Source organism: Pseudorasbora parva, chromosome 22 (genome assembly GCF_024679245.1).
Source record: "Pseudorasbora parva isolate DD20220531a chromosome 22, ASM2467924v1, whole genome shotgun sequence".
NCBI lineage: Eukaryota > Metazoa > Chordata > Actinopteri > Cypriniformes > Gobionidae > Pseudorasbora > Pseudorasbora parva.
The window spans coordinates 33,554,398-33,580,662 of record NC_090193.1 but is presented as its reverse complement, the minus strand read 5'-3'; the positions used below and the strand labels follow the sequence as shown (position 1 = coordinate 33,580,662).

The window sequence follows — 26,265 nt, the reverse complement described above, 5'->3', positions numbered from 1 at the left end:
AGCCATGTGGATTACTTTTATAATGGATGGATGCACTTTTTGGGCTTCAAATTTTAGGCTCCCATTCACTGCCATTATAATGTTTGGATTAGCCAGGACATGTGTTCATATAACTCAGATTGTATTCGTCTGAAAGAAGTATGTCATATACCCCTAGGATGGCTTGAGGGCGAGTAAATCATGGGCTAATTTTCAATTTTGGCTGAACTATCCCTTTAAAAATAATTAATTATTAAGGCCATCTTTTCTTGCCATTTTAATTACAAGAAGTTATGATTTACGGTTTTGTCTCTTATGTACTTTAAAATTATAAACAAATATAACTATTCTCCTACTCAGTGATGTTCATTTTCACAGGGTGAGGACGTCCGAATGCAAGAGATCATGAAACTGGCTCACGAGTTTCTTCAGAACTTCTGTGCAGGCAACCAGCAGAACCAGGCCCTGCTCCACAAACACATCAACCTGTTCCTTAATCCTGGGGTGAGCTCTCCATCTCAGAGTCATACACACATCAGGGAAGCTATTGTGCTTCATCACTCTGGATGAGTGTTGGGTGGGGCCTGGTGAAAATGACCGATGTTTCCATATTGCTACATCTCAAACAATTTTTAGAGCAACATCATGATTCATAGTTCATCATGACAAGACTAATTATGGCCATATATGTGTGGGATTTTAATGTTACCATGTTTTAATTGCACTGTTTTGGTGTTGTTAGAGTCATGACATGCAATTCCTTCATATACACTACTTCAGACTATACACTACTTTTTGGATGTTGAGGGTCAAACTCCTTACTGTGATTTGATCTTCTTTACTCTTTACAGTGTTTTCTGCCATTTTTCACTGCAATTAAATTATTGATTGTACAGAGGTTTGTCAACGTGAATAGCAGATTTGATAAATAAAAAAACCCATTACAGTGAAGTAGATACAGTGCCTTGCGAAAGTATTCGCCCCCCTTGAACTTTGCGACCTTTTGTCACATTTCAGGCTTTAAACATAAAGATATAAAACTGTAATTTTTTGTGAAAAATTAACAATAAGTGGGACACAGTCATGAAGTGGAACGAAATTTATTGGATATTTCAATTTTTTTTAACAAATCAAAAACTGAAAAATTGGGCGTGCAAAATTATTCGGCCCCCTTAAGTTAATTTTGGCCCCCCAAAATTATTTGGCCCCCCTTAATTTGTAGCGCCATCTTTTGCTGCGATTACAGCTGTAAGTCGCTTGGGGTATGTCTCTCAGTTTTGCACATCGAGAGACTGAAATTTTTGCCCATTTCTCCTTGCAGAACAGCTCGAGCTCAGTGAGGTTGGATGGAGAGCGTTTGTGAACAGTAGTTTTCAGTTCTTTCCACAGATTCTCGATTGGATTCATGTCTGAACTTTGACTTGGCCATTCTAACACCTGGATATGTTTATTTTTGATAATAAATTCCATTGTAGATTTTGCTTTATGTTTTGGATCATTGTCTCGTTGGAAGACAAATCTCCGTCCCAGTCTCGGGTCTTTTGCAGACTCCAGCAGACTCTGTTTTTCTTCCAGAATGGTCCTGTATTTGGCTCCATCCATCTTCCCATCAATTTTAACCATCGTCCCTGTCCCTGCTGAAGAAAAGCAGGCCCAAGCCATGATGATGCCATCACCATGTTTGACAGTGGGGATGGTGTGTTCAGGGTGATGAGCTGTGTTGCTTTTATGCCAAACATAACGTTTTGCATTGTTGCCAAAAAGTTCAATTTTGGTTTCATCTTACCAGAGCGCCTTCTTCCACATGTTTGGTGTGTCTCCCAGATGGCTTGTGGCAAAATTTAAACGACACTTTTTATGGATATCTTTAAGAAATGGCTTTCTTCTTGCCACTTTTGCATAAAGGCCAGATTTGTGCAGTATACGACTGATTGTTGTCCAATGGACAGAGTCTCCCACCTCAGCTGTAGATCTCTGCAGTTCATCCAGAGTGATCATGGGCCTCTTGGCTGCATCTCTGATCAGTCTTCTCCTTGTATGCGCTGAAAGTTTAGAGGGATAGCCAGGTCTTGGTAGATTTGCAGTAGTCTGATACTCCTTCCATTTCAATATTATCGCTTGCACAGTGCTCCTTGGGATGTTTAAAGCTTGGGAAATCTTTTTGTATCCAAATCCGGCTTTAAACTTCTCCACAACAGTATCTCGGACCTGCCTGGTGTGTTCCTTGTTCTTCATGATGCTCTCTGCGCTTTAAACGGACCTCTGAGACAGTGCAGGTGCATTTATACGGAGACTTGATTACACACAGGTGGATTCTATTTATCATCATAAGTCATTTAGGTCAACATTGGATCATTCAGAGATCGTCACTGAACCTCTGGAGAGAGTTTGCTGCACTGAAAGTAAAGGGGCCGAATAGTTTTGCACGCTTAATTTTTCAGTTTTTGATTGTTAAAAAAGTTTGAAATATCCCATAAATTTCATTCCACTTCATGATTGTGTCACACTTGTTGTTGAATCTTCACAAAAAAATTGCAGTTTTATATCTTTATGTTTGAAGCCTGAAATGTGGCAAAAGGTCGCAAAGTTCAAGGAGGCCGAAATACTTTCGCAAGGCACTGTATTTTTTATGAGCCAAAACATTATGCCATTGGTCCACACCTAATATGCCATTGGTCCTCCTTGACTGCAAAAACAGTGCAGAACTGCCGAGGCATGTACTCTACAAGAATCCTGTGATACTCAGAATTTATCCTAATTGCATTTTTCCTATCCAAGTGCACATACATTAGGAATAATAGGTAGTATACACACACTCACACAGCAAAGCGTGGACACACACACCCGGAACAGTGGACAGTGGTTCAAGACCTTTTTCAAGGTAATTTCCCTCAACTTTCGGATTACCAGCCTGACTCTCTAACATTTGGCCATGACTGGCCCTTGGCACCAAGGAATTAGCAGCAGATCCTTCAAGTCCTGTAGTTTGTGCAACACCTTGAATTCTTCAGTGAGGTATTGCTTTCTCCCTGCTGTCACACCTCTCTCTGCGTCTACCCTGTTCAGTGAATGGCTGAGAGGAACTGCAGTACATGCCGGTGAATGCAAATGAACGAGCTACACATGAGCACACATGGTTGCCACAGATTTTTCACTTAACGTTATCTGCTTCCTTTGTTTTATATTTAAATACATTTTCCGTTCTTTTCTTGTGCAGTTTCTCAATTCAGATTTCACACATATAACATTTTTGTAATTCACTATATCAAGCCTACTCCTTCTATTGTATGACAAACGGCTATAGGAAATGAAAACGTGTTTATTGGAAAGACGGCTGTATTATATTATTTAAAAAAACAGTAAGTCAGCACGGATTAGGAGAGAAAACACATTAGGCAGGCAGAATGCAAGGACGGCGTGTTGACGTCATGGATATGCTATTGACGCATGACGTCATCTAGCAACATTTACGACTTTTTAGGCAGACTGTAGCTACTTTCCTTGGAAAATATTTGGAAACATTGCCATCATCCCACAGTGCATCCTGGTGCCATTACTTCCTCAGGTTACTGGTGCACACTTACACGGCCGCCTAAGTGACGTAAAAGAAACCTGTACTCGTCTGACCAGGTGACCTTCTTCCACTGTTTCAAGGTCTAGTTCTGATGCTCACTGGTAGGTGCTTTCGATGATGGACAGAGGTCATCATAGGCACTCTGATTGGTCTTCGGCTATGCAGCCTCATACACAGTAGAGTGTGAATGCACTGTGTGTATGACACATTCCTCTCATAACCACTACTAAAATTTGAAGTTGGCTCAGACCAGACAGGATAGCCTTCATTGTCGGCGGCCAACACCCTGTCGCCGGTTTGTGGTTTTTCCCTTCTTGGACCACTGTCTGTAAATTCTCACCACTGCTGACCAGGAGCCACCCACCAGAGATATCCAGTCATCTTGCCTTAACAATTTGACCCCTGTCAGAGTCGTTCAGATCTTTATTCCTGCAGTTTCTCCTGCATCCATCCCTTTGATGAGAACTGATTGTTTGCTCACCATCTAATCTACCCGGACCGTAATATGTGTCACTGGTCATAATCTGTAATTTTTCCTTTGCAAATTGAAAACTAGAATCTTTGAATGGGTTGTTTCTTCTACACACACGTCACTTTTTGCACTTTTTATTCGAATAAACGTTTTTTTGTTCTTTTCTGGAGTGCTAGAACAAGCAGGACGTCTCCACAGGGTGTTTGTTTTTAACCTGTAATTTCATCATGATCTACATATATCTGATTTGTCTTTTTATCTTCTGTAGATCCTGGAGGCCGTCACAATGCAGCACATTTTCATGAACAACTTCCAGCTGTGCAGTGAGATGAACGAGCGGGTCGTGCAGCATTTCGTCCACTGCATAGAGACCCACGGTAGGCACGTGCAGTACCTGAAGTTCCTGCAGACCATCGTGAAGGCAGAGAACAAGTTTATCAAGAAATGCCAGGATATTGTAATGGCTGAGGTGGGTGGCTGATGTGCTGAAATTATTTCAGTTTTTCTAAATATTCCTGTGATTTTTAATGTTAAACCTCTTTTTTTCGGCAGTTGGTGAACTCTGGGGAGGATGTGTTGGTCTTTTATAATGACCGGGCCTCCTTCCAGACCCTGGTCCAGATGATGCGTTCGGAGCGTGAACGGATGGATGAAAACAGTCCTCTTATGTACCACATCCACCTGGTGGAGCTGCTGGCCGTCTGCACGGAGGGCAAAAACGTCTACACCGAGATCAAGTGCAACTCCTTGCTGCCGTTGGATGATATTGTCCGTGTGGTCACGCACAAAGACTGCATCCCTGAGGTTGGTGGTCTACAGCTTAATGCCACATCATTTTAATGTTTTCTCCCAACATTTTATCGTAGTATTATTGGTTTACCCTCCCCTAAATAGCACATAAAAACAAAACACTGTGAACGGTCGCTTCACATGTTGGTCAGATGGACCGTTCTTGTCTAAGTGGATGATCATTTGCCAGAATAAGCTGCAATGAAAACCAGACAAGTCCAAAGTTTGGCTAAATGAGATAAAGTCCAACACCGTAATCAAAGGCTAAAATATTTCTTCTTATTTGGGGCCCTGAGCACTGATGGTGTGAGGACCCTATTATTATTCTCCCAAATTAATTGCATTTTTGAGGGCCTAAAGATGCCTAAAAAGTCATGAAACCTTGCAGAATTAGTTGTGGCAAAATGGGTCAATAGCGCCACCTACAAAATTTCAATTTAGCGCCTTTCGAGGTACGTTTCACGTACTACTGAAATTCAGTAGACACATGTTAAAAGCCCAATACCTACAAAAAAAGTCAGTAGGTGCAAAATTGAAACCCAACAGGAAGTGAGATATTTTGAATGTTGTTTGCAAATATTTTTCAGTTTTTGCCATTTCCAGATGGCAAAACTCCTCCCAGAGATCTAATCAGATCAACATTATATTTTGTCAGTCAAATCTAAAGGTCTTTGCGATTGTTAAATTGCGAAGATTTTGAGTTTTCCTTGGAGGGTGTGTCCGTGACTGCCTTAAAATTTGCAGCTTTAATTGTAATAATTTGTAATTTCACAAAGCTACTTGTTTTTAACTTGTTTACTAACACAAACTGGGAGATAAATTAAGTTAATCAACCGCTAGTAATGTGATTCCAGAAGTTACAAGAAGTTTAAACATAATTGTAGATTGCATTTTTCCCATTACTTTTATTAGCATTTTGATTAGAATATTTTAATACATCAAACAAACAATACATACATACATATATGTTATACTAATTATTTTTTATTAATTTTCATTTAATGTATTAAACAAATGTGCTTGATTCACATGGATTTTTCCTTAAAAAAAAGCTTTGTTTTCTATATTTATATTAGGGATTAAATAGACTAATATGAATCAGAAAGTTATTTCTCAGAAAAAGCATTTAGGAAGTGAAAGCATGATCATTTGATACAGTTCTTTTTTTTTTTCATTTTGAATTCTAAGTAATTCATCAAATATGTTTTCAGAGACATGCAAATGAGGTGATATTCAAATGAAATGCATATATAAACATTATTAGATGTGATTGCCACTGATTACATTTTTATATTTATATATATTTATATAATTAAAAATATAATTTACACTACCATTCAAACGTTTAGTAAATCAGTAAGGTTTTTTTAATAGTCTGTTATGCTCACTATGAATTTATTTGAAGTCTTCCGATGGCCCTTTTGAAGAGTGCTAAGTTTGCATAGTGAGCCCCGGAACCCTGCTTTAAAACCACTGGCCTACATGTTGTAATCTCTAGAGGTCAAACCGCCCCATAATGTGTCTTGTTTGATATAATTTGTCACAAAATGAAGATGCGTGTCTACTCTTTGTCCTTTCTTAGGTAAAAATTGCGTATATAAACTTCCTGAACCATTGCTATGTGGACACAGAGGTCGAAATGAAGGAGATCTACACCAGCAACCACATGTGGAAGCTCTTTGAGAACTTTCTGGTCGACATATGCAGGGTAATGGAAGCCGTTTTGGGGATTTTTCTCAACCCCAATGAATTGTTTAGGTGTAAAGTACCAAAAAGTACCATTCTCTTGCTAACAAGCATTCCACTAACATTGTTTAATTGCCTGTGGGATTTTTTTTAAAAGTCTAGTCGGAGTGATTCATTATTTGTGGTATGATATGGGTTTTATTTCGATGATTTCTGTATGTCTGCAGTTGATCTGACTCCTTTTTTGGTGCATGAAAGGGGTGAATCAGTGTATGTTCTGACTGTGCTTACTGAAGCAAATGACTCAAGCCCACAATAATTCTGTCTATTCTTTATGGTTGTTGTGTATCCAGGTCTGCAACAATACAAGCGACCGCAAACACGCTGACACCACGTTAGAAAGCTACGTGACCGAAACCGTGATGAGTATTGTGACGACATTTTTCAGCTCTCCTTTCTCTGACCAGAGCACTAGCTTACAGGTAATGACCCCTAGTACAACAGTATATACTCCTGATATATTTGCAAGTGTTATGTGTATGTTGCTTTCAGTGTCCGTTCAATTTGGTTCACCAGCATTTGCATCTTCAGTTTCTACAGCGGTTTGATTTCTTTGAAGTAAATATACTGCTAGTGCTATCTTTTATAATTGAAAAATAACCTCTCCAGATAATATCTTAACCCTGTTCACTCCTTCTTGGCTTAGGTGGCACGTCATATATACGTAAGTATCTGTGAAAGCTTCTCCTCTCCTCTAGCCCTAGCCTGCTGGTGCCCTTTTTGAGACCCATAGGATTTGTAGAAGTTTGGGCGATTTCATCATGCCCGTGGGTTTCTAAAGAATCGGATTGAACCCTGGCGACTGACGCACTGGTCAGAGCTTTCCAAGAACTCCCTTCACTCTTTGTCTTTCACATCAGCACGCACAGACTTCCCACATCTCCATTTCGCAACGTGAGAAACTAGGGCTGATCTTGCCTGCAGACACACAATGTGGTTGTTTGCAGGGCGCCGCTGGCTGTGGAGACGGATAGTTTAGTATTTCTTTCCATTGAGGTTGTATTATTAATATAGTGCAGCACAATTGTCCATCTTGCCACGTAGCACATCTGACTTTTCAGTAATAATGAAATCATCTATGTGCACTGACCTTACCACACCAGGGATATTATTGTGAATTAAAACTAAAACCGTAAAAATCTCTGTTACTTGGAACAAAATAACTTTTAACTAACTTTTTTTTCATCTAGTTGCAAAGGCTAAACTAAACTAAATCAAATGAAAACTATAAAATAAAAATAAAAAATAAAACCTAATTCAAAGTATAAATATAAATAGTAATAGTATCTCGAAAATAGCACTGTACCATAACATTATTTTCTTTTACTATTTGTTTAAAGGTCATAATAGGATTCTTGCATAAAGATATTGTGTGACATCATTACATTATTCTCAATTTTTCAGTAAAAAAAAGTACTAGATTCAATTTAAATTGCAGTGTATATCATATTTTGATATTACAGTAATACAATAATGTATATACACTGTAAAAAATGTTTTATATATATATATATATATATATATATATATATATATATATATATATATATATATATATATATATATATATATATATTCACGTTATTTATTCCTGGGCTTTCAGCATCACCACTCCAGTCTTCCGTCACATGAACCTTCAGAAATCATTTTAATATGGTGAATTACTGCTTGAGAAACATTTCTTATAATCTTAATAACTTGAAAACAGTTGTGCTGCTTCATATTTTTATAGAATTTATGATACATTTTTCCCTTGGATTTTCTGATGAATCGAAGTTCAAAATAGCATACTTTATTTAAAATATGAATCTTTTTGTGACATTATAAATATCCAGACAGATAAATGATTTATTTATTATATTACACTATAGACTGCCTGAAGAAGTACCTCCTAATTCCATGTCGTGTGTTAGACCCTAAACCCTATTCAGTCTTTCCTGGAAGTGTTGCTTCATGACAGCTTCCTTTCTCTGATCTCTCACGTCTCTCTTTGTTGTGGCAGGCCTCCATTTTAGGCAAAATAACCGAGGTACCACTTTGTAATGACTTCACAGTGGTTGCATATGGAATGTGGTGACGTAGTTTGGGTTAGACTCTTCTTTAGTAAGCCTGTTTGAGTGGGAAACTAGATCACAGTGTGACGTGTTTTTTTATTTATTTAATTCATAACTAAGCCCCTCGGGCATACTAGACTAGATGTCTTGAAAGCGTTGGTACCAGTTTCACAAATGTAGCGTGGTAAACATGTCATCCTTCCTCTTAGCTTTACACATTTGTCTTGTGAGTGTTGTTGGGTTCTCACCCATTGTGTTGGTGGTAAGATGTGTTGGTAAATAGTTTCTGTCACCGGAGGTGTTAATATATCACAAAGTGTTAACCATTGAACCTTTATAAATAGAGTTTTAGAAATGTGTCAAATGTAGGCCGATTATTTATTATTATTTTTTTTTTGTAGATTGTCTTAAAAAATATGCAGGGCACAATGTCAGTTAAGATCTATCGATAGCATCTGTAACATGCTGAGGAAGACCACAGGAACCAGTCCCTCAGTGTGTTGCATGCAGTAATGCTCCTAACTAAACCACTTACTAACTGTGAAGACTTATTAATTAATAATTCATTATTTATTTTTTTAAATGTAATTTTTATTTGACACCGTATGTTTTACAGTTCCTCTTGAACCAAACCAACAAGCTTATGCTGTGTTCTCGCCATGTCTCAAACCATAATTACAAGATGACAACACGTGACTGTTCACATTCTCAGACTCTGATTTTTGCGTTTCGGACACTATCAACATCAAAATTAATCTGCAGCAGTCATGTGGCAAAAGCAAGAACTCTATATGTTCATTATTATTTTGTATGTCTGTTTTGTGCTTTGAGACATGAGCTAATTTAACAGCGTCTCGTCGCTTGACTCTTTGCAGACTCTGTCCTTTGTCCGCATTCAGGTGTTTTGGAGGTGTAGCTCTGAAGGGAGGGTGGAATCTTATGCTTTCAAAGCTAGTTTGCTATTGCTCGTTTCTCCTAAATTGCCTACCCTACCTTTAATTTCTTTAAATGGTAGTGGATATCTGGAAACTAGATATCAGGAATTGGCTGTTCACATGTAGCAAGCTCTAGTCACAGAAATTATATTGGTAAATTAAAACTAATAGAGCTCAAATGTACATTTTTTTATTTAAAGGAATAATGAATGTACAGTAAGTTCTTTTACCAGCATACGAGCTGCACATTTCTGCTTTAAAACCCTCTAGAATGCCTTGACCCATTGATATTTGAGGGAAAATGATTGTCGGATGCTATCGATAGAGCTTTTATATTGAAACTGGAACTTTCTTTAAATGGACCACTGCTTTATTTCAACATATCACAAACTAAAACAGTTCTGTAGAGATGTTTTGTTTCACTTAAAAACCTGAACATCCATCAGATAAGTTTTCTCTCTCAACTTCACCATTATTGATCATTTCTTTTCCCCAGCATTTTACATTCTCTCGTTCTCCTTTCTTCTCGTGTTGTGTTGTCTGTTGTCTTTCTTCTTCTCCAGACGCGGCAGCCTGTGTTTGTGCAGCTCCTGCAGGGGGTTTTCAGAGTTTACCACTGTAACTGGCTCGTCCCTGCTCAGAAAGCCTCAGTGGAGAGCTGCATTAAGGTTCTGTCTGATGTGGGTAAGTATTTAACCATGACCATTCAAATTCCATAAATTTTCCCACAAGGAGTGAGCATCTAGAGGATAACATCATTCCTATCTATCTTTACATTCATCCTCTGTTGTGTTTGAAATAAAAATTGACTTAAGCACAGTCGATTTTGAGCACGCAAAATTTCTACAGACACTGCAGCGATTGTAAAATGACTCCAAAATTCATCATATAACAAATAATATTAAATCATAAAAAGTTAAAATATACAATCTACTCCAATTTACTAGAAAAAAATGGATGCTCTTTTAATTCAGTCAAGAGGTCAGTCTTTGGCATTTGTTATCTATTGATGGTAGTCATTGGAACGAAAGGTGTAGTGGCACTTAAGGAAACGATTTCACCATTCATGATGTGTGCATGTAATCTCTTTTAGCCAAGAGCAGAGCGATCGCCATCCCGGTGGATTTGGACAGCCAGGTGAACAACCTGTTTGTGAAGTCCAACAATGTGGTACAGAAGACCATCCTCAATTGGAGGTTGTCCGCTCGCAACGCATCCAGAAGGGACTCGACGCTTACAACTTCTAAAGATTACAGGAACATCATTGAACGGCTGCAGGTGAGGGCGGGGTCTTGGCCAATGAGGAAGTTGACGTAGTATTTTTGTGATAAATATTGCGTCAAATATGCTTTCATTGAGACAGACTTAAAAATAGCATCACTGTTTCAAATCATTGTTTGGACATACACTTGGTTGGTTGGTCAATCAGGCATATAAGTACCCTATGAATGGAATTGCAAAATGGAATTTGAAGAGGTGGAGAAACAGGAAACTCGTTCCAGGAATTCACGTGCATTGTTATGGGGAAGTTGAGTCAGGATGAGGTGTGGGTCCTAGGAAATGTAGTCTGGTGGAATAATCTGATAACGTTTGGTTTTTGGCACAGATACAAGATCCCCAACACACACACACACACACACACACACACACACACACACACACACACACACACACACACACACACACACACACACACACACACACACACACACACACACACACACACACACACACACACACACTTGTGTCCTCATAAACCACATAAACAGGCTCACACAGACACACACACACTGTATAGATCATTTTATGAATTTCTTCATAAAGAAAAGGTTCCTTGTCCAGTTTGATAAGATGGTTTCTGTAAGATGAACAGTTCTATCAGTGAACATTCTATTAGACAAATACTGTGTTTTAGTCAAATAAATTAACAATGAAGATAGATAAATAAATAAATAAATAAAGTTATACCTTCATAAATGAACAATCTTGCCGGAAACCGTATTGGCTGCTTAATTCTGTGATCTGTATCACCAAAAAAAAAAAAAAAAAAAAAAACCTAATTTGAAAATGTAAAAATGTTTATGCTGCTTTGTGCTCAAGGTCATAACTAGGTACTACTTAGAAAGATAATTTAAGACTTTAATTAAATTCTGCTTTTTTATAGAATTATATATATATATATATGTGTGTGTGTGTTTACTTATTTTACTTGTTTCACATGTAGCTAGGAAACACTACTTCACATCTTTTTTAATAACAATAATAAACAAACACATTGAAATGAAATGTATACATGAAATGCTAGCGTTTATTTCCAACTTCCAAATAAATTACATTAATTAAAAATACAGATTACAAAATGTGCATATTTGATAATACAGCAACAATTTGGAAGTACACGGGTAAAAAAAAGGCCCAAAACAACATCCTCATGATAACTTGACACCAGCTTTTCAGTGTTAAAGTCATTTTTGCACACACTTTACTCGTTTTGTTGAACGACCCATTTGCTGATATATTTCCAGCTTTCTTTTTTTTCGCTTTCTTTGAAAGGCGCGATATACGTGTGAGCGTTGAAATGCTGAAGAAAGACACATCGTCATCAGAAGTTTGTGTTGTGGTTAGAAACATGCATTTCCTCTTGTTTTAAAATGCTGCTTTCATATTCCTCTCAGAAGACTGATGAAGGGAGATAGAGGTCAGTGGAAGGGTGTCATCCAGCCGGGGGGAGGGAGGGGAAGGGTGAGTGAGCGAGTTGCGGTAAACCATGGCTGCATCACGTCTGTCTCCACCCCTGTGCAGCTGTGGAGCGAGTTGGCGAGTATTCAGACACGTTTGCGCAGCTCACATCTGTGCTATTTGCCCCAGGGCTTCTGGATTTCAGCCTCGGTGCTCAGAATATGTGTGGCGGGAATCCAAAAATGTTTTACCACTCCTGTTAGTGCCATACAAGAAGGCTTACAAGACATAACTTATTACAGAGAAACAGAGTGATTTGTAATAAGTTATGCAAGTTACACAATCACCAGTTTGTTAGACATGAAATGCTTAATAATATGAATTATATTAACAAAATAATATAAATGTAATATTAACAATGTAAGAAAAATATACAGTATCTTAGATTTAATTTTGTTAATTATTATATTCAATAAAAATGTATTTGCAATTATTTTTCTCTTACAAGATATATTTTTTTGTATCTGACGATGGGATTATTTATTGGAATATTTTTGTATTATTTATTGTGCAGTGCCATTTATACAATATCATTCAAATAGTTGTGGTCAGTAAAACATTTTATGCTCTTCTTATTCAGCAAAGATGCATTATATTGAACAAAAGTGACAATAAAGACATTTACATTGTTAAAAAAAATATTAGAAAACTGGCATATATATATTTTTTAATATGATCTCATAATTTGGAAGCAGGTATATTATTGCTGTCACTTTAAGACCTGATGCACAGATTAATTATACTGTTACACATGCGTTTTCTTTTTTAACTGTTTATGTTCACTTAAAGCATAACTGGCTGTGTTTACGTGGATACTCGCCGAGACCAGCATTTTGAAATTATTTAGTGTGTTATTGACTGTTTAAGCGCAATAAGGCAGCGAAAGAGAACTCACTTTGGATGTGAGTATAAAATCTGAGGGAATGAGTAAAATTATTACATTCCCACAGCAAATTTCAAGCCTTGTAACACTAGCAATATTCATCAGGAGCAAATGAAACGAGTGAGTTAAAGGAGGCTGGTTTGTTTGTCAACTTGCTTTCGTTTATCTATTCTGCGGAAAATTAGTATTGGAATAAATATTCATATTCAGATATTTCAGTATCGATATGTATTGAAAAATCGATATATTTTTTGACAACACTAAAGCCTTTTTAAAAGGTGGGTGTTAAAGTGTTCATCCTTGGTGAACGGGCCTTTACTGAATTTGTGACATTGTGTGTTTGTCAGGACATAGTGTCTGCTCTGGAGGATCGTCTGCGGCCCCTGGTTCAAGCTGAGCTCTCAGTGTTGGTGGACGTACTGCACCGCCCGGAGCTGCTCTTCCCTGAGAACACTGATGCCCGGCGGAAGTGCGAGAGCGGAGGATTCATATCCAAGTGCGTTTCCTTTTCCCATTAAACCATAAACTCTTCCTGAATGAGGGCAAAACTCTCATAAAGCTCTTTCTTTTTATGTAATGAGCCAGTGATGTCAATGAATCAGGTTTAATGAGTCGCTAGAACATATACAGGAAGGATGATTTGAAACCTCATTTTCCCATAATTTTTCCCATAATATCATATTTTATTTTATGATGTTGGAATCACAGATATAGGTGCTGGTCATATAATTAGAATATCATCAAAAAGTTTATTTATTTCACTAATTCCATTCAAAAAGTTAAACTTGTATATTATATTCTTTCATTACACACAGACTGATATATTTCAAATGTTTATTTCTTTTAATTTTGATTATTATAACTGACAACTAAGGAAACTCCCACATTCACTTAGTCAGAAAATTAGAATATTACTTAAAACTGAAAATTAAAAAAATTAAAAATAACTGAAAATATATATTTTTTATTAATAAAATACTGAAAATTATGAACATGAGAAGAGTAAGCATGTACAGCACTCAATTCTTAGTTGAGGCTCCTTTTGCCTGAATTACTGCCGTAATGCGGCGTGGCATGGAGTCGATCAGTCTGTGACACTGCTCAGGTGTTATGAGCCCAGGTTGCGCTGATAGTGGCCTTCAGCTCTTCTGCAATGTTGGGTCTGGCATATCGCATCTTTCTCTTCAATAGCCCATAAATTTTCTATGGGGTTGAGGTCAGGTGAGTTTGCTGGCTAATTAAGCAGCAATGGTTCAGTGGTTCATGTAGGTTGTCTACAAACGGAAGGTTGGGTGGTTCAATCCCCGGTTCCACCTGACCAAGTGTCGGGGTGTCCATGAGCAAGACACCTAACCCCAGCTGCTCCCGACGAGCTGGATGGTGCCTTACATTGCTGACATTGCCGTCGGTGTATGAATGAGTGTATGAATGGGTGAATGTGAGGCAATATGTAAAGTGCTTGTTGAAAGCGCTATATAAATGCAGTCCATTTACCATTTAAGAACAGGGACACCTGTTCTTAAACTAGGTACTGGTTGCCTTGGCACTGTGTGCAGGTGTCAAGTCCTGTTGAAAAATTAAATCTGCATCTCCATAAAGTTGGTCAGCAGCAAGAAGCATGAAGTGCTCTAAAACTTCCTGGTATACGGCTGCATTGACCTTGGACCTCAGAAAACACAGTTGACCAACACCAACAGATGACATGGCACCCCAAACCTTCACTAAATGTGGAAACTTTACACTGGACCTCAAGCAATGTGGACTGTGTGTCTCTCCACTCTTCCTTCAGACTCTGGCACCCTGATTTCCAAAGGATGTAAAATCTACTTTCATCAGAGAACATAACTTTGGACCACTCAGCAGTCCTTTTTGTCTTTAGCCCAGACGAGACACTTCTGACGCTGTCTGTTGTTCAAGAGTGGCTTGACACAAGGAATGCGACAGCTGAAACCCATGTCCTGCACACGTTTGTGTGCAGTGGTTCTCGAAGCACAGACTCCAGCTGCAGTCCACTCTTTATGAATCTCCCCGACATTTTTGAATGGGTTTTGTTTCACAAACCTCTCCAGGGTGTGGTTATCCCTATTGCTTGTACACTTTTTTTTCTACCACATATTTTCCTTTCATTCACCTCTCTAATAATGTTCTTGGACATAGAGTTCTGTGAACAGCCAGCCTCTTTGGCAATGACCTTTTGTGTCTTGCCCTCCTTGTGCAAGGTGTCAATGGTCATCTTTTGGACAACTGTCAAGTCAGCATGATTGTGTCTTCCCATGATTGTGTAGCCTACAGAACCAGACTGAGAGACCATTTAAAGGCCTTTGCAGGTGTTTTGAGTTAAATAGCTGATTAGAGTGTTGCACCAGGTGTCATCAATATTGAACATTTTCACAATATTCCAATTTTCTGAGATACTAAATTTGGGATTTTCCTTAGTTGTCAGTTATAATCATCAAAAAAAAAAAAAAAAAAAAACATTTGAAAGATATCAGTATGTGTGTAATGAATGAATATAATATACAAAATTTCACTTTTTGAATGGAATTAGTGAAATAAACTTTTTGATATTATAATTATATGACCAGCACCTGTATAATTCAGTTACACGGACAAAGTGAGATTGACCATAGCATGTTGCTAAGATAATATGGCAATACTCAAACAACTATAAAAATACATAGCACACACAGATATTGAATGGAAGTCAAACTATTAATACATTGTTAGTATTAAAAACTTTTTTTTTTTTTGGCGAAATTTACCAGTTTAGACTAAAGACTGGAGTAATGATGCTGATTCATCTTTGCCATCACAGAAATATATTACATAAATAAAGTTGCAATCATTTTACAATATTAGTATTGTTACTGTATTTTTGATCAAATAAATGCAGAGACTTCTTTCAAACATTACAAATTGAACCGACTTCTGAACATTAATGTGTGATTGCCTACTCTAAATTTGGCAAAAACAAGTTATATTAGAGCTAGTGCATTCATAGTCCTATAATTAAACCTCAAGCCTCTGCGTATGAAAAATAAATCCTTGTTTCTTCCACACATGGGCCGCATTATGCAGTCACACAATAGTGCTTACTGTCCTTCACCTGTCGTCAGTGTGTGTCCTCGTGCTGTGAGAGACTCCTCTGCCTGCGAGAGCTACAAATGGGATTACCTGTGTGTTTGTGCGGCCATCTGTTTGTGTGTGACGACTCCAGTGGGTGTTGCAGGATTAGGTCACATTACAATGTGATGTCTGCAGGAGAAAAATGGCAGTCTATCAACAGCTCAGATTAATTCGGTTTCATTTGATTTGGTTTGTTGTTTTTCTCAGCCAGAGTTGGTGTTGTTTAGTCATTTGTCAGTTGCTTTTATCTCAAGCAATGTACAGAATATACTGCCTTTTTGTAGTCTGTCCATGTGATGAGGTTGTGTGCAGTTAATCTCACCTGATAATTTCAGTGTGTTTGTGTGCATGTTTTTTTTTTTTTACCACTGGCCTTGTTTTAGATAGTGTGCTGGTGAAACTGTGTGTAAGTGTATCAGACCCAGGGCTCTGTGGGGTTATGGTTTTGCCACAATTCTGCGCCTGCAAGATTATTTTGAGCACGCAAAAGGGCATTTTGCACGAGTTTTGTGGAGAAATGTTTGTCTTGCAAATACGAAAGTGTTTAGAGCGAACGGAAATAAATTCTGCATTAAAAATAAGTTTATTTGGATGTGCGCCAATGTTCTCTTTCGAATGTGCAACGTCTCAGTTGCTTGCACTCCGATACCCGCTCTGACTGCTCGACAGCTCACTTGGTCAACACAACTCAACGTTAAAATATGTATACAATATTCTGATTAGCTGGGTTAACAACCTATCACAAGACCTACATTGTGCATTACCTACAGTGGACGAGGAAATATACAAGTCCGTCTCAAAAAATTAGCATATCTGATAAAAGTTCATTATTTTCCATAATGTAATGATACAAATTAAACTTTCATATATTTTAGATTCATTGCACACCAACTGAAATATTTCAGGTCTTTTATTGTTTTAATACTGATGATTTTGGCATACAGCTCATGAAAACCCAAAATTCCTATCTCAAAAAATTAGCATATCATGAAAAGGTTCTCTAAACAAGCTATTAACCTAATCATCCGAATCAACTAATTAACTCTAAACACCTGCAAAAGATTCCTGAGGCTTTTAAAAACTCCCAGCCTGGTTCATTACTCAAAACCGCAATCATGGGTAAAAGGCCATCATTGACACCCTCAAGCGAGAAGGTAAGACACAGAAAGACATTTCTGAACGAATAGGCTGTTCCCAGAGTGCTGTATCAAGGCACCTCAGTGGGAAGTCTGTGGGAAGGAAAAAGTGTGTCAAAACGCTGCACAACGAGAAGAGGTGACCAGACCCTGAGGAAGATTGTGGAGAAGGACCGATTCCAGACCTTGGGGGACCTGCGGAAGCAGTGGACTGAGTCTGGAGTAGAAACATCCAGAGCCACCGTGCACAGGCGTGTGCAGGAAATGGGCTACAGGTGCCGCATTCCCCAGGTCAAGCCATTTTGGGCTACAGAGAAGCAGAACTGGACTGTTGCTCAGTGGTCCAAAGTACTTTTTTCGGATGAAAGCAAATTTTGCATGTCATTCGGAAATCAAGGTGCCAGAGTCTGGAGGAAGACTGGGGAGAAGGAAATGCCCAAATGCCTGAAGTCCAGTGTCAAGTACCCACAGTCAGTGATGGTCTGGGGTGCCGTGTCAGCTGCTGGTGTTGGTCCACTGTGTTTTATCAAGGGCAGGGTCAATGCAGCTAGCTATCAGGAGATTTTGGAGCACTTCATGCTTCCATCTGCTGAAAAGCTTTATGGAGATGAAGATTTGGTTTTTCAGCACGACCTGGCACCTGCTCACAGTGCCAAAACCACTGGTAAATGGTTTACTGACCATGGTATTACTGTGCTCAATTGCCAGCTCTCCTGTCCTGAACCCCATAGAGAATCTGTGGGATATTGTGAAGAGAAAGTTGAGAGACGCAAGACCCAACACTCTGGATGAGCTTAAGGCTGCTATCGAAGCATCCTGGGCCTCCATAACACCTCAGCAGTGCCACAGGCTGATCGCCTCCATGCCACGCCGCATTGAAGCAGTCATTTCTGCAAAAAGATTCCCGACCATCATTACATTTATCATTACATTATGGGAAATAATGAACTTTTATTACAACTAGGGCCGGGACTTTAACGCGTTAATTAAGATTAATTAATTACGTGACTTTAATGCGTTAATTAATTACGCAAAAAAAAAAAAAAAATTTAACCGCATTTATTTTTGCACCGCGGAACGTTTTTCAATAAATCAGTTTCGACGGACCGATTATACTGGAACACCAACTAGCGCTCCGGAGTCACGACAACAACATGGGTGCGTCTCAATCAGCTCCCTAGTTCAGTAGTCAGGGCACTGATCAGGGAGTCAGCCCATTGACTTATGTCCTGATCAGTGCCCTGACTAGTGAACTAGGGAGCTGATTGAGACGCAGGGCATGAGCGAACATGAACGAAGAAGCTGATGAGACCGCTTTGCTTGGCCCCGTGGATGGGAAATTTTGTTTTAAAAAACGAAAGAACGAAAGGATGGAAACATCGTCAAGAGCAGGGTTGTGTGCAAGCTATACAACAAGGAATTTGTGTATCACCGCATCACATCGAGCCTCAAATATCACAAGTATGCTTTTGCTAAACTTAATGGCAAACATTGCGCTGGTCTGCTGGACTGAAATAAATAAACAATATTTTGTTGATTAAGCTTATGTATTCAGTCATTATTCAATGGTATACTAAAAATACATGTGAAAAATTACTTCTCATTGTTCTCAGGTCAAATATTTATATGCGATTAAAATGCGATTAATTTCGATTAATTAATTACAAAGCCTCTAATTAATTAGATTAATTTTTTTAATCGAGTCCCGGCCCTAATTACAACATGCACATTTTTTGAGAAGGACCTGTACATGGTGGGAAGAGTATATTAGAGCAGTGCTGCAGGCTTGGTTGTGTTCTTATCACCAGTGCCACCTCTAACCAAATTTAGTCACACCAGCAGGAACAAATTTGGACGCAATCTGGAGCCCCATTTTGTTCAGACGTTTTTAATTTTTTATTATTTATTTATTTATTTTATTTTATTGGGTGATATCGTCATCCCTACAATGAAAGCATATAGATAGATCCTGAATCATGCCTTAAGGTGTTATCATTATTAAAACAAACTTCATGTTTTTTCTCTTTCAGACTGATAAAACACACTAAACAGCTTTTAGAAGAAAACGAGGAGCGTTTGTGTATAAAAGTTCTGCAGACGCTTCGAGAAATGATGACGAAAGACAGAGGCTATGGGGAAAAGGTAACCCACACACTGCAGTTGAATTAAAAATAATACCCTTCTACTCACACAATCCTTCTTCTGCTGAAATATTTTACATCTTGATAGAAATTACAACATCTTGCCATGTGCTACTGTATTTGTCCATATTACCCATAAAACAATCCCTAAATAGACTCTTTCCACAATACTGCCAAAAATCAAGTTCAAAGGCCATGCTACACAGCTGACATGCTGTTTTTATTAGCCTGTATACTTTTATATACAGAATCGCACACAAACACACACGCATCTGTTCATGTCTTTATAACACTTTATTAAACATGCTGATTTTACTAATGTGGGATTCATCCAAATACTCCTCGCTCCATTTCTAGTATTTTCCTAGCACTAAATTAATTAACACCCGATTAACCTCACCACCATATTTAAACACCCAATATTTAATTATTATGGTAACTTTGGCTATATCAAACATCTGCTTTAAAGACCCCATGAAATCAGAATGAGAGTGTTTATGGTTTAATTACATATGTGGACTAGGGATGCTCATAATTAACTGATTAAGAATTTAGAGTTAAACTGTTTAATTTAAGTAATTTTTAAAGTAGTTTTTCAGGTTATATTGCCTCTTTCCCCCCCATTGACGGAAATTTCCGGCTTTAAGTGTTTTTTTTTTTTTTTACAGTTATATGGTAGGGGGTGCTATGACACATCTCCTGAAAGAGTACTGAATTTCCTAATTTAACCCTTAAAGACCTAGAACATTTTTGGGGCGCCTGATGTGCCTCTACTTTTCTTTGTTTTTCTCCCCCATTCTAGCAGTTAGCATCAAGTGCTATATATCATTTTAAACAGGAGAACCTGAAGTTTCCATCTAGCTCATTTGATTTCCCAATTTTATATTTATTTATTCTGAGAATGGATTCAATTAATATAATTTCAAGAAAAATGGCAGCAAAAATGTGATGTTTTTACTGTGAACTCGAACAGAACTTCATGAAGTTTGGATTTTTTTCCTTTAGAAAGTTAGACTTGGTTGTTTTACACTTCCAGATGAAATTTTGCCTACATGAAACAATCCCTTAGCAAGTTATAGCCATTTATTATAACATTATTCTAGGCGTTTCTAGGTTTTTGAGTGAAAACAGGTGTATTTTATTGACTGATAATGTGTCCTAAAAAGTTCAAGTAATAAAGTAAATAGAAAGATTGTTATATAATAACAACACTGAAACAAACATTTTTCTTCAGAGAAATATATTATAATTTGGGCATGAAAAACAAACGCAAACAATACATCAAGTTGTGACAAGAAACCGTGAAATAAAATATACTGAGGCTACTTTTACATGTGGGCGGCTATTTTCATAAACGGACATTTCAACTTCTCTGCACATAATCTTCTCAAACACAAATTGAGGAAAATATAATAGTGAAAATGTGTAAAACACAAACTACATACAAATAGAGAAATATACTGACTGTGTGCTGTGATCTGAGAGAGAGCGCTTTGCACGCGTTTATTACTGTTTGGTTTCATGATGCATGCAAATTCACACCCACGTTCATTTTTCAGAGAAACGTGATTCGTGGTTCAAAAGACCAAACACTGTGTTTATTGGTTGAGTTGATGAAAGTTTTAACGAATCTGGGCACAGGGGGGTGGGACTAATACAAAAAAAATTCTGTTTAGCTCAGGGGAACAACCCACGTGTGTTTCTTGGACAAATCAATGCTGCATATTTTGATGACGCATCCACGCTGACTATGGAGCCTCTGAATGATCAATCGCGAAACATATTATACCTATGGAAAGGGGAGATTCTCCTCTTTACTGTGCAGTTTACAGCATACAGATTGGATCAGCGATTAAAAAGTTATTAAACAGTTTGGAACGATAGTTATTTTTAGTCAATGCTGCATATTTTGATGACGCATCCACGCTGACTATGGAGCCTCTGAATGATCAATCGCGAAACATATTATACCTTTGGAAAGCGGAGATTCTCTTCTTTACTGTGCAGTTTACAGCATACAGATTGGATTAGCTGTTGAAAAGTTATTAAACATTTTAGAACGATAGTTATTTTTAGCCGCGGGCGGCTGTCTCGGTCTTTAAGGGTTAAAAAACAGGCAAAGTATAAGCAGAAACAAGCGATATCATATGTAAGCAGATGCATTTGTACAATAAACCGATCATCAAACGTAAAACAGCTTATAAATCAAAACTGCCTGGTGTTACTGAATGAAATGTCGACCAAGGATGAGCTATAGGACTATGAAGCTTTAGGGCAGTTGATGGACTTAATCTACTCCATCTGTGTTTTGATCATTGTTCTGAATATGAGCAAGATGTAGTCTTTGAAAAAAACACAAATTTCTTAGCTTTTTGCTCAAAATGTTACATTTTGAATGAAAGTTATCTACATTTAAGTGTTGATAAAAAAAGAATACATGAATTTTAGAATAAAAGCAGTTTTAAAAGGGTCTGTGCTTTTTGTTGTTGATATATTACATATTCAGATATTCATACAGCAAAATATTCTCTGGGCCATGAAACTGATCAAAATTCAGTCAAAATCATTCAAAACAATTATCAAAATGCTATCAGGGAAACCACTAAAACCAACTTAAAACGATGTAGTATGCATATCAGACCAGTATGTGGCGCTGTAATTCTGCCACAGAGATGCACTTAAAATGGAGAGGAAGAGTTGTGGCTCAAGGGGGTACAACCATGGTCGGAAGTGATAGAGGTGTGCGATACCGCTAGATTTGGTATCGATCCGATACCAAGTAAATACAGGGCCAGTATCGCCGATACCGATACCAATACCGATACTTTTTAATAATTAAGGTGGATGCATCTTCAACCTAAATCTAAATGAATTTTCATGACTTTTAATTTGTTTTTGTGATTTCCATTTTGGGTTATTAATCAGTACTACAAAAGCTTTTGTTCAGAAACAACTTTTGGTTACTTCTGTTTTATTTAAATAAACAAAGTTACAAAATGATTACTTCACAAATATAAAAAATGTAAAAACAAATTCTCTTTTCAAGTAGCATGTTAACAAAAACTGTTTCTCCTCTTTTGTGCACTTCTTTTCAGGATTTTTTCTTAAATAAACAAAGTCACAAAGTTTTACTTCACAATAAATATAAAAAATGTAAAACAAATTCTCCTTCTAATCCGATATAATGCTGAAAATTAAAATGCGCGGCTGAGCGGCGCGCGCGCCTGACTGCTGGTGGTAGCGCTAGTGGTGAGTCACGTGACGGTACAAAACAGGAGAGGGGGAGGAGAGCAGTGTCGAGCACGAGCAGCACTCTTGAGAGCTTCCTCTGCTCTGTGACAGCAGCAGCATTTTGACAAACACAGCCAGGTCGCAAAACGAGAGAAACTGAAACTTAAGTATCGATATTTTCACGTTGGTATCGATCGATACCGATACCAACGTTGGTATCGATATTATCGATATTAGAATCGATCTGCCCACCTCTAGGAAGTGAGGCAAAATCTCACAATAATAAATAAAATTGTGTTTTATTAACGCCTACCCCAACCCTAAACATAGCCATACAATAATGCAAATACTGTAATTAAATGACGCAGTATTGATGTGCGCATGCCCAGCTGTATCCCTTTTACCGTGCGGGACGTGGTGTGATGACATCACCGTTTGATGAGGCTCCTAAAACGGCGGATCTGTCTGGACAAAACGGTAATACGATACATTTTTTTTAACGTATACTGCTAAATACGTCTCCGTGTAGACAGGCCCTCTAAATCAAGGTAAACATCACCACAATGGAAGGCCCGCTTCTCCATTCATTCGACTGGTCAATGGAAAAAATCTCATCCGAAATGATTTTTTGGAGCTGAAAACGCGAGGCACCTGGGATGCATCAAAACAAATAATTTTATTATTATTATTATTTTTAATAAAGGTGCATTTCATTGCAAAAAAACACGTTCTGTCTGATGGGGGCCTTACAATGTTTGATGCATGATTCATTTATATTTTTTATTATATTCTCAGTTCTTTCTTTTTTATGTCAAACTGCACACATGACTGAATTTCATGTGGTCTTTAACTGTAAATGGCAAGATTTGGTCAAATTTACATCATACATTTTTGTAATTAGCAACTAATGCTTTCAAGGCTAATGCTAATAAATAACAATCGCAATAATCTTGTGTTATGTCACTAACGAACATTGTTCTCTGAGCGTTCTCTGATTCCTTCCTTCCTTCACAATACTAACTTTGCTGTATGCTCTTCTCTTCCAGCTAATTGCCTTTGATGATGAGCTGGATGTGGCTGAGGTTGTTCATTTTTATGTTTGAGTTTATTATTTGCTGTGTTTAGTTGGTCTTCCCGCTCACGCGCCGATGTAGTCGTCCTACTTAGTGCTTGTTCTCTTTTCTTTTGAGCTCTTTTGCTTGTATTTGTCAACGTGACTTCACCACAATACTGCCGTTTTGTAGTCTGTCCATGTGCTGAGGTTGCGTGCAGCAGTTAACCTCACCTGATAGTTTCAGTGTGTGTTTGTGTGTGTTTTTACCACTGGTCTTGTTTTAGATAGTACGCTGGTGAAACTGTGTGTAAGTGTATCAGACCACCACTTTTGTTCACACTTCCTCTGTGTAGTGTTAATTCAAGTTTACGTTCCTGTTACATTCACTGCTGAGACACAACGACAGGAGCCTTTTTGACACTTCGTTTTTCGCATTTAGCTCCCAGGTCATTACAGTGTCCCTGTTCTGCGCTAGAGTTTTTGCTATAATAACACATCTGCTGGTATTAATCCGGCCAAAAACACATTACACTAATGAACTAGTGAAACTGAAACGTAGCCAAACCAGGTAAGTCTGCAACTGGTTTCCAATCGTAGTTACTGATTTCTTGATCTGACAAACCATATAAATGAAACTTTAACAGTTTATAGTCACTATCTTCAAATCTCTATCAAATCTTTTCTTTATTATTATCTGATTTTGTGATTATAACTATATTTGCATTTCCTGAAGTAAATACAAGTGCTTGCATAGTGAGTTTTAATTTAAGTTTAGGTAAGTTTAGGTTTTATGCTTTGGATCTAAGTAAATGAAATGCTTTGCAGCCACGTATGAGTTTTCAGTTCACTTTTCTGTTCACAAAAATAAAGGCATAAATAATAAACAGATTGGCATTTACACACCATATTGTAGAAAGCGCAAATGAATCTCTGATGCTCATAAATGCATAAATGCTTTATAAGGTTATGGAAAAAGCAGCCTCAGTAAGACTTGAAGCCGGAATACGGGAAATTTGATTTCTGAATTAGATCCATCCATCTGAAAACCTTATTAATGCCCAGGGGTCTCATTTATAAAACTTTGCGTCAATTTAATCCTAAAAGTGTTCGTACGTACAAAATTAGAGAAGAAAAAATTCAGATTTATAAAACCATGCGTACGCCAGAACCTGCCAGCAGCAGATTGTGCGTACGTGCTTCTCCACCCTGACTCCTCCCCGAAATCACCATATATGGAGCTTACAACGCCTAGTTTTACTATGCATGACCTAATCTGCATATCATTTGCATGCATATTCCCATCCACGTGGCACCATGTTTAACACTGTCAAAGGTAATGACATTGAAAAATATTAGATATGGACTATAAATACCATCTGTGCCTTACACTTTACATTGCTGAAAATCATTCAATATCCTTTTTATGTTGTAGAATAAATATATCAAAATATCAATAAAAACAAAATTGTATAAAATACTATTTAATTTTAATTTTAAATAAAGTGTTATTTTAATTTTAAAATATTATGTTAATTTTAAACAAATAAAATAAAATTCATGCAGTTTTGCTGATAATGTCCCTGAATGAAAACTCGTTCTCTCCTTATTCTGCCATTGGCGTAATCCTCCATGAAGCATTACATACCCTGGAGGATTTATATGTTTGTAACAAAAAGACTAATCGTTAACACCTCTACAAAATCACACAATTAATTTGTGGGCTAAAATTTAAGACGAAAATGTTATAGTGAACACATGCTTCTTCATGACGGTTTTGTAATGTAATAGTAGGCTAGAACCAATGATGAGTAGCGGTTGTGCTTCGACTGTATTTGCAGGACTTTGACATTTTATGATATATGTAGGCTACATTAAAGTAAATATTTCGTTTTTACACTGTGTTCTGCAGTTCTCTAATAAAAAGGTATTTCATGCTATTCTATCACATCGCGCCATCTCCTCCTGCGCTCCCGTTGTAGATGATCTGACGGTAAACCAGCGCTGATTATTATTTTTAATTTTTTTTAATACATTTTGAATAACGTTTGGATTTTACTAGATGCATATAACCAAAAACAATCAGCACAAATAACACTTGGATTTAATGGCTTTAATCTTAATGATAATGTGGATATAACATATGAAATGGAGTGAAAATTAAATGTCATTAATTCATTCTTATAAACGTTCTTCTCACATTTATTTTCTACAATCTAACTTCAGTTCCCTACCTCACCATCTGTGTCGCCAGTTCCCTTTGTCTCCAGGATATACGTATGCACGGCTCAAAGTTTGCTTAAAGGTGCGCACATTCTCCCGTCAAGTTTGTATTTTATAGATCACAACCATTGCGTGGGAACTGGCGTACGTACGTTTCCAGCCCCCTTTTTTTTTTTTTGCGTACAT

General features: G+C 37.6%; 1 protein-coding gene across 20 annotated transcripts in view; it reads left to right on the top strand.

Annotated features, from left to right (window-relative positions):
• The window catches only part of itpr1b (inositol 1,4,5-trisphosphate receptor, type 1b), a 183,666-nt gene that overhangs the window by 69,569 nt on the left and 87,832 nt on the right, over positions 1 to 26,265 (top strand). For 14 of the 20 annotated variants that reach the window (XM_067431963.1, XM_067431977.1, XM_067431980.1 and 11 more), the window contains exons 31-40: positions 358 to 483; positions 4,294 to 4,494; positions 4,578 to 4,829; positions 6,397 to 6,522; positions 6,854 to 6,982; positions 10,113 to 10,233; positions 10,643 to 10,827; positions 13,519 to 13,667; positions 19,464 to 19,575; positions 23,852 to 23,887. In XM_067431963.1, the coding sequence (XP_067288064.1) occupies positions 358 to 483; positions 4,294 to 4,494; positions 4,578 to 4,829; positions 6,397 to 6,522; positions 6,854 to 6,982; positions 10,113 to 10,233; positions 10,643 to 10,827; positions 13,519 to 13,667; positions 19,464 to 19,575; positions 23,852 to 23,887 (1,437 nt within the window). The remainder of the gene's footprint in view (positions 1 to 357; positions 484 to 4,293; positions 4,495 to 4,577; positions 4,830 to 6,396; positions 6,523 to 6,853; positions 6,983 to 10,112; positions 10,234 to 10,642; positions 10,828 to 13,518; positions 13,668 to 19,463; positions 19,576 to 23,851; positions 23,888 to 26,265) is intronic. The other 6 variants (XM_067431981.1, XM_067431978.1, XM_067431975.1 and 3 more) reach the window with 1 other exon arrangement.